At 46.7% G+C, this 17359-nt stretch overlaps 1 protein-coding gene across 2 annotated transcripts in view; it reads right to left on the bottom strand.

Moving 5' to 3' along the window:
• The window catches only part of LOC144799280 (ras-related protein Rab-8A), a 73190-nt gene that overhangs the window by 3847 nt on the left and 51984 nt on the right, over positions 1 to 17359 (bottom strand). The window contains exon 7 of one of the 2 annotated variants that reach the window (XM_078670519.1): positions 12133 to 12183. The exons of the other annotated variant lie outside the window; for it this stretch is intronic. Coding sequence (XP_078526645.1) covers positions 12133 to 12183 — 51 coding nt within the window. The remainder of the gene's footprint in view (positions 1 to 12132; positions 12184 to 17359) is intronic. 2 annotated transcript variants of the gene reach the window in all.

Raw genomic sequence — 17359 nt, 5'->3', positions numbered from 1 at the left:
TACTCAAAGCCGTCACCAAATATGTGGTGTTCTGACCAATCTTACTCTTTATGTAGGGTGAACACCAAGGCCTGACTGGCAGTACCAGACATTTGCCCTGGAGGCTGGAAGGATTGAGGGGAGGGGGTGTTGTTACTGGGTGTCATTTTGTAGCCGTGCAGCAGTTCTGCAAGCACTTGCTGCAGAGTTCCTTATATAGTCAGTAGTTTTCGGGCAACAATAACAGTGTCAAGATAACTCTGGTTATTAATTTACCTACTGGAGAGATTGAGGTTTGTCTAGTGGCAGTTTTGACTTATCTAAGTTAGCGCAGAGGGTTAAAATGGCTGCTGCAAAGGACGTGTAACATGCAGATCACAGAACAGTATTTCATGTGCATTACGCAGTGGATTACTGCTTTTACCACAGACACCCTTTTGTTACTGTGCAGTTCATAAGTTATAATCATAATCTAGCTCAGTGAACTATACAGCGTCATCAAAGAGCTGCATGCAAATTACATGGTACAGGTTAGAGAGTAAAGTTTTTCTCCTTAGTCTTTCATTATCCTAATGTTGCTGAAAAGAGTTTGGGTAGAAATAAATTCTTACTAGCAATGCCAACCCTTACAACTGTGTTACATTCTGAATACTGAGTTTGTGATTCTTCAGACCAAGCACTCTTCACCTCGTATTAATAAACCCACACCAATTCCAATGATGGATTTATTGATTCACAAATCCAGAAGGTACCTTCTAGGTACCCCTGAAACCACCAGGCATCTAGTGTGCTAGCTGACTGGTTCAGTCCAGTCTGTTGCCAAAGATGAATTTCTGACCCCCAGGGGTGAGAGCCTTTGCTCTCAGTAGGTCGGAAACAAAGTCTTTTCTGAAAAGGGTGATTACACCCCCTCCTATAGGATAACCTGCTCATTAGCATTCCCAGGCAGGGGAGCTGCAAAGAAACTACTGCCTTTGAAAGGCAACTCCGGCTCCTGTCACAGGAGAGGAAGCCAACTCCCTTTTGTCCAGAACCCTCTTGGTCCCTGGACTGGTGGAAAATTAGCTAGTCGGGCAGGCGTGCCCACCCCCAGGCTAGTACCACCCCCAGGGTGGTCTAACCTGATGGGGAGGGGAGGGTGTACAACTTTTCAGAAGTGGCCATCATTGTGTTGGCCCACTTAGGAATTCTGGCACAGGGTTAGGCCCACTTCCCACAGTAAGTGGTCATATAGGGGGTGTAGTGACCCCAGGTGTTAGTAGACCGTTCATTACTACCAGTCACTCCTCTTAACACCCCTAAAGTGAGTATTTAGGGAAGCCCGATACCAGGACTTCAGATTTTCGTTGGACACAAAAGGAGTGCCTGTAGAACATAGGAGCACAATTGACTTGGCACCAACCTTGCCGGCCTGTCTGCCGCACCTGACACACATGGAGCATCCTGCCGCTGTGCAGATCTCAAGAAACCTGGAGAGCTCCCAGTGCTTCGTAAATCGACAAAGAAATTACCTTGCTTTAGAGGAGCTACTCCCCTGCAGCAAAGGTGCGGTCCCCTGACTTCCCACTACTCGGCCATTCCAACGCAGCAACTCCCTTGGAGAGTACCCTGTGCTGCTGAAGTCAGATCGGTCTTGCCCCAAGTAAGAGGACACCAGGACCAATACTCCGGTACCGGATCCCTTGCAGCAGTCAAGGCTTGCTGTGTCCAGTCACAAACGCAGAGGGAAACCTCCCTGCACCTTGAGGCACTTTAGAGACAGTGAGACCCACATCGTGAGGGGACCAGCAGTCCTATTTGTCCCTCCCGCAGAAAACAAAGACCAAGAAGTGAGCCTGTGATCGCCACCACCCGACGCCTCAAAGCACCTTTACACCCGCGCTCCTGAGGACATGTCCAAGGGAATTGACGGTGCCAACGGGGTCCCCAGACCCATAAAAGCTAAGCCCACATTTGGGTTTGCCCAGAAGGGACTTCCAGTCACCGCCTGCCGCCTCTTTCTGCAGGCCCCCTCCAATAGCAAGAGACTCCGGCACCGGAATTGGACCCCAAAAGACACCACGGTACCCGAGCCCCACAGCCCGAGGAGAAGGGGACCAAAGGTGTCCCGGCATGTCCGAGGATCTCAGGGGGAGGGGGGAGGGGGTGGAGGTGGGGGTGGGGAAGAGAGAGACACCCATGTGGGTTATCCCGGACAGGTCCCCCAGTCCAAGCTTGCAGCCTCTTTACTAACGGACCATTCTTCCATTAAAGTGAATAGGACACCTGACGCTGTGACACCTCTGCAATTGGATGCCACAGTGCCTCCTGAGGTGACCTGTTGGTGTGATCTTGGACCTTGCCCCATACTCATCTCAACTCCAGAAGAACCGTTCTCTAAGTCGTTGTCAAGTGCCAGAACGCAATACATGTTTTTCCTTCGTAGGATAACGTTGCAGATCCCGAAAATGCAGTTTCCATTTTTTAAAACTGTAAAAATTCATAACTTCAAAAGTACTTACCCGATTCTGATGATCTTGGTATCCAAATTTCTATAAAAGTGGTTTCAGTTTTCTTTATTGAGTGTGGCCTTGCTTACTGCCATTGTGTGTGTAATAAATGCTTTATCCTCCGATATGCTTAACTGCCCACTCACACTACCACAAAAGAGAGCATTTGGGGGGTCAATTGTGCCTCTGTATTTCCTTGGAGGTTTGCCAGGGCTCTTTACACGGTGTAGCTCTTTTTGATCAACTATATAAAGAGCTAGCTTCCTACAAATGGTATCAAACGATTTGACTATCGAGAGAGATTAGCCCAGCGAAGTTATCCAGAGGTCAGGGGTTATGTTACACTACTTGACACACTGTATAAAGAATTTTGCCATGGTGCAAGCCTTTCTGATTTTCAAGAGATCAAGCAGGTCATGAAATTTCTTTAATCTGTTAGCTAGTATATCAGCAACAGCTGATCCAAGTTAATGATTTTGGGAGAGGAGATGCTGGGACAGGCCGGCTTGTTTAGTCCCAGTAGTATAGTTTTAATGTCCATTTGTAGCAGACATTAATTAGTGGAAATGTTAGTCAACATTCTTATAGACTGCAAGCTGAACCCGTCCCAGTACATTGCTTACATTTGGCCTTTATATCATCTGCCTCAGGAAGCTTGAGACACTTTCTGCACACCTGTTTTTCCAATTTGCTGAGGTGGCAAAAAAAGTATTTGCACACTTGGGGCTTGTTTTCGAGCTTAGCAAACGGGGTACTCCATTGCAACAATGACCGGAGCACCTGTCTGCCAATCTCTTGTTGCACTCGTCTCATCTAGAGTCAGACGGACGTTACGTTTTCTACTGATGTTGGCTATGTTAGCTTTGCTGAGGGAAATCTCCTCTGAGTGACTGATGGAGTTGAGGGGAGGAGAGGAGGCAACAGAAGGACAGTGATTGCCCTGTCTTATATCACTGTCCATCACCCTCCAGAAACAAACGGGTGGAGTTCTAAACAAAATACAAATAATGGCATCCACCCCCTGTGAGAGAACTACCAGACAAAACTCCAAGGGTGTGGAAGCCATTCATTTGTAGTTTTTCTGAAGCAAACTCCTGCTTTGGAAATTTGTTACAGAAAAACAGACTTTTGAAGAGAGTTTGGTGAACGCCCATCAAAACTCACAGACAGCCCACAAAACTTTTTGTACGCTCAAAGGAAATGCTCCAACAGCGATTCTTTTCAATATACAGAGATGACTGCTGGGCCGACAGTCATTTCTAAATTAGTCAGTAAGGACGGTGGCGGTACTATCCTCCTCCTCACTAACTGATCGAGTACTACCTGCGAAAGTATAAATCAGGCCTTTGTCGCTCAGTACCTACCAACAGAGGTGGCTGATCTATATAGGCATCAGTGCGGTTTCAATGCATGCTCATTAAGAACGCCTTGTTATTTCTCCCTTACCTAGAAAGCCTGCTTCCGATGGCTCTGTGTCTGTATATGACTTAGCAATTTGAACTCATTAGTGACTGAAACCCCTCAGACTCTGAGAAATGCCATACTCTTCTCAAAATCATCTGACCTTAGAGTTTAAGCCTCAATCTTCATCTTTCGAATTGTCTGCTTGAGGCCCAAAAAGTACATTCCTAGGGATAAGAATACACTGAATCTTTTGTAGTCTGTCTGGATTAAGAGAGGCAAGGCTTATCCATGATGGATGCAGGACCACACAATAGTAGTAGTAGTAGTAGTAGTAGTAGGGGGCGACTGAAAGGTGCATGGAGTCCTTAGAAGATCTAATGAACTCTTACAGTAATTTTGTTTTTTTGCTGGTAATTTGTAGTTACACAAGTATTCTGAGGAGTTTCTTTAGAAGCAATTGGAAGTAACCATGGAGTAACTTAAAATTAAGTTATATTCAGCAATAATTCAACATCCCTAAATGTATGGGTCTGATCTTTACTTAAAGAGTGTAAAATCATGTTTTGCACTCACACAACATGAACCTAAATCTTGAAACACACTGGCTTCACGAAAAGAATTTACACATGTAAATCAATTGGCTCACGCTTTTATTACTGCATAAGAGTGAACCTTCTCCTACGAGGCATGCCAGGGCTCGGAAATGCTGAATAGTTTGTGAAAAAACAGATTTGTGAATGTATGGGTATTCACAAATGTCCATACTTCTTTCTACCCTGGTAACGAAGATTTGCAGTTATCAACTGGAAAAAGAAATCAATTTCCATGGTGGGAATGGGCAGGCAACAACATTGGCTGAGGTGCAGGAGAAGAAATGCGTTACTTACCTGTAACTGCAGTTATCCAGTATTAGTGTCTTTCATAGATTCACATGCCTGAATCATTCCCCGTCGTCGAGACGGGAGCCTCCGGTGTATATATAAAAGTAATGTCCTAAGACGTACATAGAAAAGAATAGGCCTAAGGGTCTCACCTTAGTGTCCTATCCACATCCTTATGTAAAAAGGACCAAAACAGGGTAGGCCCAAGGGTCCCACCTTGGTGGCCTATCTGTGTCCTTTTGTACAAAGGACCAAAGTAAAGAGAACCAACCAATCAGCTACCACCTCCTTCTAGAACCTTCCTGTCAGGAGCCCAGGTCTCTCAGATTTTCGTACGCACCAAGCTAGTTAGGCGTAAACTTGTTAGAGAGATAGGTGAGTCCTTCCAGGGGAGGCGGGAGGGTGCATGTGAATCTATGAAAGACACTAATACTGGATAACTGCAGTTACAGGTAAGTAACGCATTTCTTATCCAGTATTTGGGTGTCTTTCATAGATTCACATGCCTGAATCAGAGTAGCAAGCAATATATTATGCACATTTCTGATGGAACATCATATATGAGTCTGAGATAATACATATCATGCGACTGCAAACCACCAAAATGCATGGTCATGTAAATAGTAATAAAAGAATGTGCATACCAGTAAAGGATGGAGGGATGTAGGAAGGCTCACCTCACTGGAATAGATGGCGAAGCACTGCTCGGCCCACTGCTGCATCCTTCATCAGCTCAGTATCCAGGCAGTAGTGCCTGGTGAAGGTGTGCGGAGACTTCCAGGTCGCCGCTCTGCAGATGTCCAATACCGGCACTCCAGCAAACCATGCCGCAGACGTGGACATGGCTCTAGTCGAATGAGCTTTGACTCGTGAGTCCAAAGGCCGTTCGGCCTTGTCGTGACAAAAGGTGATCGCAGAAGAAATCCACCTCGAAATACTCTGTTTCGTCAGGGGCATGCCTTTTCGTGGTCTACTAAAGGCAATAAAGAGTTGAGATGATTTCCGAAGTGTCTTGTCTTGTCGATGTAGAATTTAAGACATCTCTTCAGGTCTAGTGAATGCAGTGTCCTCTCAGCTGCAGTGGTAGGATTTGGGAAGAATGATCTAAGCACCACTGGTTCGTTAAGGTGGAAGTCCGAGGGGACTTTTGGAATGAACCGAGGGTTAGTCCGCAGAATGACCCTGTCTTCTCTGAATTGCATAAAGGGATCTTGGATGGAGAGAGCCTGCAACTCACTGACCCTTCTGGCAGAGGTGAGCGCCAGGAGGAGGGCCGTTTTCCAGGAGAGGAATTTGATCTCCGCTTTATGGATGGGTTCGAAGGGATGCTTCATTAACTGATGAAGTACCACATTGAGGTGCCACGATGGAGGAATTGGTCTTGGTCGTGGAAAGGACCTGTATAGGCCTTTTAGGAATGGTTTTATAAGCCTGTCTGCCCACAGAGACGGGCCCGTAGCAGTCCTTGTGAACCTGGAAATCGCCGCTAGGTGCACTTTGATGGATGCATGTCCGAGGCCTGATTGCGCAAGGTGCAATAGGTATGGCAGCAGCTGCTGTGGAGTGGTGTGGAAGGGGTGCAAGCCATTATCCACACACCAGGAACAGAATCGCTTCCATTTTAGTGAATAGGTTTTAGTAGTGCTGTCCTCTCTAGCTTTCGCAAGGACGTCTCTGCACTCTTGCGGGATGTTCAGGTGGCTGAATTCGCGGTATTCAGGAGCCAGGCTGACAACTTCAGAGAGCTCAGATTCGGGTGGAGGACCTGCCCTTGGGACATCGTTAGCAGGGCTGGAAATTGCTGTAGGCGAAGAGGGGGCCGGGCGGAGAGGCGATGAAGGTCCGTGAACCAGTGCTGCCTCGGCCAGGATGGAGCAATTAGGATCAGAGTGCAGGGCTCCGACTTCATCTTCCTGAGAACCCTGGGTATCAGTGGGAATGGCGGAAAGGCGTACGCAAATTCGTTGCGCCATGCGATGGAAAATGCATTCCCGAGGGTTCCTGAGTGGTGATGCCTGCTTGCGAAGCTTGGGCATTTGGCGTTCTCTCTGGTGGCAAAGAGATCGATTCGCGGGGTGCCCCGCGCCTCGAAGATCTGCTCCAGCACCTCCGTGTCCAGCTCCCATTCGTGGGAAGGAGACCTCTCTCTGCTCAGGGCGTCCGCCAAGACATTGTCCTTGCCCGGGACATACTCCGCTTGTAATGTTATTCCATGTTCCAGAAGCCAGTTCCAGACCCTTTGCGATTCTCGCGATAGTGAGATCGAACGCGTCCCCCCCTGTTTGTTCAGGTAGTGCATCGTCGTGGTGTTGTCCGTCCTGACGAGCACTGGGGAGTTTCGAATGCGCGGTAGGAACGCCTGGAGAGCCAGGAAGACCGCTCTCAACTCCAGTAGATTGATATGGAGCTTGGTCTCCTGTGTCGTCCACTTGCCGTTGATTTGAAGTTCTTGGAGCACCGCTCCCCACCCTTCCAGGGATGCGTCCGTTGTTATGACGTGTGGTTCTGCAGGGAGGAGGAACGGCAGTCCCCTTGACAGGTGTTTGAGTGAACTCCACCATTGTAAGTGGTTGATCATGGGTCGAGTGACGCGTATGCGATCCTCGAAAGATCCCGTAGCCTGCGTCCATTGTCTTGTTAGTTGCTCTTGGAGAGGGCGCATTTTGAGGCGGCAGTGGGGAATGAGCAGTATGCATGAAGACATCATGCCGAGGAGGGACTTGAAGGTGCGGACCGGCAGAGTCTTCCACGAAGCCACTGACTTGGCCAGGGAGATGAGTTTGACCTTTCTCTCCTGAGAGGGAAAGGCTCTGACGCGTACCGTGTCCAGAGTCGCTCCAAGGAACGTGATGACTTTGGTGGGTTCCAGTGTCGACTTTTCGCGGTTGAGGGTCAAGCCTAGTCGGCGGAAAATATCCAGACAGGCGCTGGAGGATGAGGCTGCGGCGGTCGCGGATGGCGCTTTTACCAACCAGTCGTCCAGGTATGGGAACACCTGGTGGCCCTGTTGACGAAGGAAGGCTGCCACCGGGGATAGGCATTTGGTAAATATCCGTGGGGCAGATTTGAGGCCGAATGGAAGGACACGAAATTGGTAGTGTTGTCCTGCTACCGCAAACCTGAGGAACTTCCTGTGCCCTTTGGGGATAGGAATGTGGTAGTAGGCGTCCTGAAGGTCTAAGGATGTCATGTAGTCCCCTTCCTCCAGGAGACCCAGGATTTCCTGTAAAGTTACCATGCGGAACGATTGTTTCTTTAGGAACATGTTGAGTGCCCTGAGGTCCAGGATTGGCCGCCACTTTTTTCCTTTTTTGTGGATTAGGAAGAAGTGAGAGTAGAAACCTTTCCCCTTGTGGGCCTGTGGAACTCTCTCTATCGATCTTTTTTGTAACATGGAAGCTATTTCCTGAAGAAGCAACCGTAAGTGCCTGTGGGATCGTTTGCAGGGTGGTGTCGGTGGGGGAATTGAGACAAATTCTAGGGAATGTCCATATTGAATGAGTTGTAGTACCCACCAATCCGTTGTTCTGGTTTGCCAATTTTTCAGAAAGTATGAAAGTTTTCCTCCAATTTGTAAAGAATGCAATGGTGGGTGGGCTAGCCATTGAGACGAGTCATTGGCGGTTGCCTGCAGGGCGTTTTTGGTTTTTACCTCTGTAGTTCGACTTGCCGTAGGAAGTCTGGAGCCCCTGTTGGTTTTGCCGCTGTTGGAATTGTGGTTTGCTTTGTGAGTACGAATAGGACGATCTATTTTGGTAGGAACCTATATATGAAGGTTGTCGTCTTCCTCTGTTGCCACGAAAGGACTGGTTCCGAAATTGCAGGGTACCAAGAGCCTTGGCAGTGTCCGTGTCCTTTTTAATAGTGGTGAGGGCCGCGTCAATTTGTTCACCAAAGAGGTGCTGGCCATCATAAGGCATATCCAGGATTCTAGTTTGTACTTCCTGTCGGAAGGAGGTGGCCTTGAGCCAACCCTGTCGTCTCAGTACTGCAGCACCTGCGAGTTGCCGAAAACCAGTCATGGCAGCGTCAATCGCGCAGTCTATGAGTTCGGAGGCAGACGTTTGGCCTTCTAAGAGGAGCGCATGAGCCTCCCCTTTGAGATCTTCTGGCAGATTAGAAAGGTAGGGTGCAATGTCTGCCCAGAGTTGGCGATTGTAACGGCACAGAAGCGCAATTGAATTCGCCACTTTCACTGTCATGGCCGACGTGGTAGTGAAGCGTTTGCCAACCGCATCCAGTTTCCTGCCTTCCTTGTCAGGTGGCGTCGACAGAGGCGATGCAGGATTTCGCGAGTTCTTCTGTGCCGCTTGAGTCACTACAGAATCTGCCTTGGGGTGACCTGTGAGGCATGCTGGCGCCGAAGATGTTGCCTTGTACTTTTTATCTAGTCTGGGCACCACCACTTGTATGGAAGCTGGTGTTTGCATGAGTCGTTTGCCTTGCTTCCAGATAAAGTCAATGATTGGGATAGATCTTGTTGACTTCTTAGTGGGCTCCTTGAAATCGTAAAGGAAGCATTCAGTCTCTTGTGTTTCCATAGACATATGGAACCTCTTGGCAGCCCTCTCTATGAGATTGTGGAATCCACCGATGTCTGCAGGTGGTGATTCCGAAGACTGTGGTTCTGGAGAGGCCGGAGAATGTGCCACATAGTCCTGGTCTGCATCCGGGTCTGACTCGTCGTCCTGGACTTCACCCTCTTCCTGTTCTGTCTCGTCTTCTTCAGAAGAGAGAACGTCTTGTATTGGCACCTGTACCTTCTCAAGCACTAGTGGAGATGGTTTATGGCGAGGCAAAGGAGCAGGCACCTGTGAAGCTGGAAGTGCAGGTGCAGTGGGTTTCTCTGGAAACCTCTCTTTATAATCCCTTATTAGGAACTGGAGATCCGAGACGATGGATGCAGGGAGACACACTATTGGAGTAACCTGTGGCTGGGTGTCGACCAATTGCTCTACGTGGTCCTCCTCTTCCGGCTCCTCATCTGTGGTTTGGCACTTAAGCACCAGGTCTGATGGACTAGTTGCTTGTACATATGAGTCCTCATCCGACTCCTGACCTTGCAGAATACAGGCTGGAGGTAGCTGTTGCACCTTACTGGGCGACATGAGGACTGGCGTAATCGGCCTTTTTGTGATTTTGACCGTGACATGGCTTACTTGAGGTGGAAAAGCATCCATGGCATGTGATAAAAGTGCAGACTCTTTCCATGGCCCTGTGGTCGTCGACGCTTGAGTCGACGGCTCCGTGTCATGCGCCTTCGTCGACGGTAATTTACCCGTCGTCGGCGGTGTCACTGTCGACGGTGTCTTCGTCGACGCCGTTTTCGCCGACGGCAATTTCTCCACCGTCGACGGTTTACCCGTCGTCGACGGTTTTCCTGTCGACGGAATGCTCCTCGTCGGTGAGGTAGGCTTCGTCGACGGTGTGGTTTTCGTCGACGGCGTCGTCGTCGCTGGCTTCGACGACTGTCTCGTCGTCGACGGTAATATCTTTGCCGTCGACGGAGTGACTGGGATGGTCGACGGCGTAGGTCTACTCGCCGACGATGAAGGAGTCGTCCTCGTCGTCGAATAGGTAGCCGACGATGCCGTCGTCGACGTTTAGACAGTTTTTTGCGCTGAATAAACCATCGACGATGTCGTCGTCGTCGGGACCAGCTGCTGCTTCCTGGTGACAGGAAGTTCCTTGCCAGACACTGAGGTCTTGCCCTCTGAGGACTTTTTGGAAGTCTTCATAGGAGGGGTGTCTCAGGGGCTAGGGGAAGTAACCCTTGGCCTCTTCAAGGAAAAATGTGAAATTCCAGAGACACTCTCACCTTCCGACACCAAGTCATCTGTTTTGTCCTTGAGTCTGTTGAGCCAGAGTAGTAGGCGTCCTTCTCGGTCCTTGAGGGTCTTGTTCGAGAAGGTCCTACATATCTTGCAGTCCTTGGGATGATGGTGAGGGTAGAGACAGTATAAACAAGTTTCATGTTTATCCTCAACATGAAGTCTTTTTTTGCTGCAGGAGGAACAGGCCCTAAAAAGACCTTTCTTCTGGCTATCAGACATGATTATCCAAGTTGAATAAAGTCACTGTTTTGAAGAAAAAGAAGTTTCCTGAGGAGAACTCAGGTGGAGACTCCCTAGCACAACGTGCGGTGGAAAATCTGAGAGACCTGGGCTCCTGACAGGAAGGTTCTAGAAGGAGGTGGTAGCTGATTGGTTGGTTCTCTTTACTTTGGTAATTTGTACAAAAGGACACAGATGGGCCCCCAAGGTGGGACCCTTGGGCCTACCCTGTTTTGGTCCTTTTTACATAAGGACGTGGATAGGACACTAAGGTGAGACCCTTAGGCCTATTCTTTTCTATGTATGTCTTAGGACATTACTTTTATATATACCGGAGGCTCCCGTCTTGACGACGGGGAATGATTCAGGCATGTGAATCTATGAAAGACACCCAAATACTGGATAACTGGTTTATTCAGTGTGCAAACTATTGTTCCTAATGGAGAGGAAACAAAACGTTCTAGAGCAAATCTGTGTGTAAATAGGTTCATGCAAAAATTATTTACAAGTTAATTCCAGCAGTAGTCCATGGACAGGCACGTTTCATAGGAGTACTTCTGGAAACCTTCTGTATTTACACAGTCAGAAATGTGATCAAAAGCTAAGCACATATATTTTTACAATTATTTTTTGAAGAGCAGGTTCTGAGTGTTGAAAACATTTATATTATAGGCCTAATGCTTCCTCAAATCCGTCCAATGAGAGCCATAGGTCGTAAAAGAGTTTACAAATTTGGACGTCACATACCAATTTAATCTTTACAGCCTTGTCTGGTTCAGCTACTCTGTATTTTATTAATAGAATCTTTATTTCTTAGAGATAAAAAAACACGCCTTTAAAAAAAAAAATAGCATGACTAAAAATGTGTCCATAAGCAGTTTTGGCCCAGTGTGATATGTTAAGAAAAAGGTATTGCTTCCTCTTGTAGTGGTTTACAGTTCTTCTAAAGATGGCCGAAGGTAGATGTGGGAGATGTTAAAATGTCTTCATCCGCTAATTCACAACACGATATCAAAATCTGTCAGTTTACAATTTTCATACACTTGACTACAGGAAAATAATTTGTGCAAGAAAAATAAAATCACAGAATTCTCAAATTAAATGTCTGAAAGGTGATGGATGTTGGATTTCTGCACAGCTCTTAAGCATTAGTAATTATGTTAATGATTCACAACAATTATTTGCCTGGAAGAAGGTGTACTTGGAACGTTGGAATATTTACTATTCTCAAGTGATCAGGAGCAACCGTCACTCAATAGCATGAAAATTCTAGATTGGTTTACTAGAAACATTTTTATTTTCTCTAATTAAATGCTTTGTACTCACCAACTTTTTGTCCATTTTTGCTTTGATATCTCTTGCAAGTGTAAAAAATGCCTATAAATCACAAAACATTAAAAAAACTAATTAGTTATGTCATAAGTGTCCATGGCTAGGTTTTAAGGTCCCACATTTGGTAAAAGGTCTGCAGCGACTTGATACATGGGATTACTGAACGTTTAACTCCACTTCACAGCCATGCAACTGTAAGTCAACTGGTACTGGTCTCCAAGCACTACTCTCAAAGTATAAGGATCGATCTTTATGGATCAGCACAGATGAGTGGGCACAGTGAAGGTAAATAATATGAAACAGGTAGGTTCTTCAAGACCACAGAGACATCAAGTTGGCTGGATGCAACCCATAAATAAATAGCAGCGCACAGACTTTTCTTTGTAAATAGAGGATGTCTCAATAGTTTTAAGAACATTTGTCTCGCCTGTGAGTAAAAATGCACTTAAAGCAGGTTTAAAAACTGTACAATTAGACTAGCAGCTCAGGAGACTGCTATATCAAATGTACCCCTTCACAAGCAACTTACTTTTTGTTAGAAACACAATAGGAAGCATTAACTCCAATTAAGGGATTTCTTTTTGTGTTTCTCTGTATCGATTTGATTGTAATTTCTTTTTTAGGTCTCGCTGAGCCAGCGCGCATGCGCTGCTAGCGAGACATTTAGTAAAGGGGCTTTCAGAGTGCTACCGCTGTCATAGATGGCATAGAGATACAGTGCACGAGGCGTGCACTCGTGCGAAGCAGCCATATGGCTTTACGTCGCTCTCCCTCAGAGCTTCCTCACCGCCCCCTTCCCTGCGGCTATTTCGCTTTTACACTCCCCCTCCCTTTTCGTCAGCTTTAATCTTTAATCAGGCTCCTCTGCTGCTGGCATTCCCCCCTCCCTTCTTGCCCAGTCCTTCTCGTCACCTCGGCGTGCACTCCACCTACTTTCTCCACTTTCGGCCGCTTTGAATTTCTCAGTGAGCCGCGCGGCCAATGCTTGTGTTCTTTTGGGGGAAATTAAAGATTCTGTTTCCTGCATGGTTTTCCACATCTACCCAATGGCAGAGATTTTCGAACTGACGAAGTTTGTTCCACAAATAGCCACTATTACTGTGCCTGGAAAATATGTCTAATGCTTTAGCAAGCTTTCCCTGTTTCTGTGTACATTTGTTCCGTTTCACATACCGAGAGCTGGGGCAGCCAAAAGTGTCGAGTCAGTAAGGAAGAATGTATTTAGTTTAGGCCCCTTGAGCTTGCAATATGTATAAGCATTTTGTCTTTGCTCTTCAAGGTCAAACATGCTCTTACAGTTAAATGTATTCTTTTAAAATCTAAAAGGGTCCCCTGTACCGACTTCGAAGCCTCTTAATGACCTCGGAGGTGAAAGCCCCCCCCCCCAAAACAGTTTTTATTAGACTTAGCAGGACCAGCATCAAGGACTAACTAAATTAAGGTAGTACTGGCATCATTAAGTACTGAATCAGTGAATGTGGCTCTCATGATACAGTGTTCACACGTTTCAAGTTTGGTATATATAAATAATTAACGTGACTGGTTCTCCGAGCTGTCTTTCACCACCGGAAATCCTTCCTACTAGCCACCCGCATCTTTTTCTCCACTATTCAGCATTCATTTATTGGAAACAGAAAGTCGTTTCAAAACATGTGCACACAGCACATCAAAACTCGCGTCTGAAAAGACGGCAGTAAAGGTCAATAGAAAGATCTATGAAAGGCCGATGGGCAAAGCTTTCATCACGGCAGGGATAATGCAGATATTCATCCGCCCAAGAACACTGGAATGAACGTTGGGTCAATTGAGTAGAAGTCCTTCTGTTCTCAATATTGTTAACAAGCTTGGCACGCTGGATGGACATACTAATGCTCTTATTTAATAGGTCTGCAGTTGTCCTGCTTATTTAATTGTCCCTCAGTTTTACCTAGCCTCAGTTTCTTCTACATTTAAGCTCATTCAGACACCTAACCCTATAGTGTACCGGTCCAGCTAAAAGACGCAATAGCAGAATGGGAATCACACACCCTTTGCACGCTGACCGCTGCCTTTAAGTGGGACCCAGAGGCGTCACGTAGAGAGCTTTGTAAGGGGGAGGGGGGTCCGTGTAAATAAAGACGGGGTCTAAATGCAGTGAGTCCGGAATCCTATTGCTCACAACTTCACCAAGTCTTATTCAGCAAACAGCTGAAATCGGCAACAGCAGCATATTTATTCATTTATCATAAGCAATATGAACGAGTGACTTTCTTGAATAATATCGAAGGTATACATAAGGATTCCTAAAAATTCCCTGCTTACTTTACCACTCTCTCTAGCAATACCTTTCTTTCATCCTTTTACTGCACCTGACTCCTTCTATGAAATGCTATAAGTAGCATGTATAGTGTATATAGCTCTTGTATAGCGCAACTGCCACACTACGGATATCCTGGCGCCTTCAGAGAGAACCTAATCAGGTGGAGCCGGCCGATGGCAGGGCTGAATAGTGGGTACTGAAATCTCAGATTTTGGCAAATAGCCAGGTCTTTAGGCTCCTTCTAAAACCTATCAGGGAGTCAGCTTGCCTTATGTTCTGGGGCAGCTCATTCCACAACCGGGACGCTACTGTGCAAAAAGCCCTACCTCCCATCCTGGCTCGCTTAAATCTGGTGGTTGTTGCTAGACTCAGACTAGAGGAGCGAAGAGGCCTAGTGGGCTTGTACCATGTAAATCTCTCCTGCATTGGTAGGGGGCCCGTACAGTGCAGTGCTCTATAGACAATGCACAGTGATTTAAATGTGACTCTGTCCCTCACGGGCAACCAGTGGAGGTCTCTCAGAGCCATTGTGGTAGAGGAGCTGCAAGGTCTACTAAGTGCCAGCTTGGCCGCGAAGGTCTGGACTCTCTGCAGTCCCTGCAAGATATACGAGGGGGCACCTTAATATAGGGAATTGCAGTAATCCAGTCTGCATAAGATTATACTCCCTACCACCAGGGGCCTGGTCTCGGCGGGAAGAAGAGGGAGAATCTGTCTAAGTGCTTTTAGCAGACGCTGATAGTTTTGTTAGTATGCGATACCATTTGAAGATCTTCATCAAACAGTACTCCCAGGTTACGCATTGTCTTAACTGGGACACAGAGATCAGCCCCCGTGGAGAGCCTAAGCTGACCCTGTGGCTGCTGATTCAATTTCGCAGTCGAGCAGTAAACTATCTCCGTTTTCCCCTCGTTAAATTGTAGGGAATTGGCATTAAAGCCAACCAGAAACCCGACACATGCATTCCTGGAATGTGTCCATAGACACTGCATGTTTCCCTTCAAGGGAAAACACCAATTGGGTGTCGTCAGCGTTACTGATCAGGTCGATCCCATAAGATTTTATAATAGGGATCAGAGGCCGCAAATATATATTAAAAAGGATAGGGCTGATCGCCGAGCCCTGTGGCACCCCATGGTGAACCAGGGATTTAGGAGAAGCATACGGAGTCATGGTCACTACATGTTGTCTACCTGACAGGTATGATTGTAGCCATGATCAACCTAGAAAACCTATGGGTCTGACTTCTGATTCATGTATCAGGAAAAAAGCTATGGTCTCAGATTAGTAAGAGTACTAGCTCAAGGCGTCATCCAGAAGATGGTTGCCCCTGTGTTAGCAAAATAAACACCCGTATTGGATTCCCATCAATATCATGTATGATCAATATTCTCATGTGGTCCTCCGTCCTAGGTACAGTGTCTCTAGATCATTGAGACAAAGTATTACCGTCTGTGGGCACATGGTTTACACATGCCAACACAAGGAACAATCATAAGAATCTGATCAGACGGGTAGGTGCAGTGCAACGAAGAAAAGTGTGTGAAAGGTTAAAATAGGATAGAGAATCTCATTCCTACTTTATTCTACCAAGACCTCTTCCTAATTAAAAACAAAGAACAGCACAAAACTATACTACTGCAGTTTAACAAATATCTGCATAGGGGCCGACATGTTTCTGCCTAAGCGGGAATTTGACCCTAGGCTTTCATCAGGGCCTCTGTTCTCTCAATAGTGCGACTGCAAAAATGTGTTGGTGAAAAAACTCAAAACAATAATTGTGTGATATTTAAGTAAAGGATATGAATCTCCAATTACTGTGGCTTCACTCCTCCATGACACCTGGTAAATTTGTTAGATCTGTAGAGGAAGAGACAAAACACAACCCAGGAAAAAAACCATCTATAAGCAAATTATTTGCCTTGAATATATGTCTGAATGCAGTACATATAATCACTCACCCAGGGTGCCCGGGGAAGAGACCTCACCTCGTCCTGGTCCTGGCTCAGGCGTAGTGAGACCCCGCTCTGTAAAAAGGAAAGCACACCGGAGCTGAATGTAGGCTGCGGGATAAGTTAATCCACTGCAGACCTCATTCCTAACTGTACCAGTGAAAGTTGCTCCCCTTTCTTAAAAGAACTTGTGTTGCTGTGTCCCCACTAACTGGGACCTCAACCCACTAAAAAAAAAACTCAGTTGCTCCCCACATATATGGGTAAGTGAGATATACAGGGAATGACTATACCCCCCAAAAAAGTAATCAATGTCTGTCTGTGTGATTACCCCAGAGCTGTCTCCTGCTGGAGTATATCAGAAACAACAACATCAAAAGAGAAGAAGACCCAGGTGGAACTCCTTACCTGTCCGGCGTTGTCTCTGGCAATAGCTGAGACAGGGGGAGGCACCGAGCTGGGCTCAAACCCTCCTTTTGATAGTCACATGGTGGTCTCTTCCACCAATCCGATGTGACAGCAAGTTCACAGCGCTGTCCTTCTGGTCTAGAACTTAATCGATAAATAAAGCTCAGCATCCCAATTATGGGAGTCAATATATGCCGAAATGTGAGAATATTAAATGTAGATCCTGAGATTTCTACATGGAACTGGCAAACTGTTTGGCGTCGTTATCGCGTGATCTCACGATACTTGGAAACAACAGAATGACGTCATAGCGTCCATGTTTGTAGTCCGTTTATTCCAAATTCAAGTTTGTCTCTGCAAACTTGTGCCCCTGTCCAGATGTATTTATGCCAAGGTTATTGCATATATGTGGAGTGTGCATCCAAAGGGGGGGGGGGGGGGGGGGGTTTGCTATTTAGGAATTGAGAGATTGCGCAAAACCGGACCGCGCCGAAAAAACGGATCGCACTGATCTGAATAACATACTGTTGTGCCTCTAGCATGTTCCCTAAGCACAGGCGAC

Source organism: Lissotriton helveticus, chromosome 12, assembly GCF_964261635.1.
Source record: "Lissotriton helveticus chromosome 12, aLisHel1.1, whole genome shotgun sequence".
Classification (NCBI taxonomy): Eukaryota; Metazoa; Chordata; class Amphibia; order Caudata; family Salamandridae; genus Lissotriton; species Lissotriton helveticus.
This window is presented reverse-complemented; position numbering and strand designations above follow the sequence as displayed.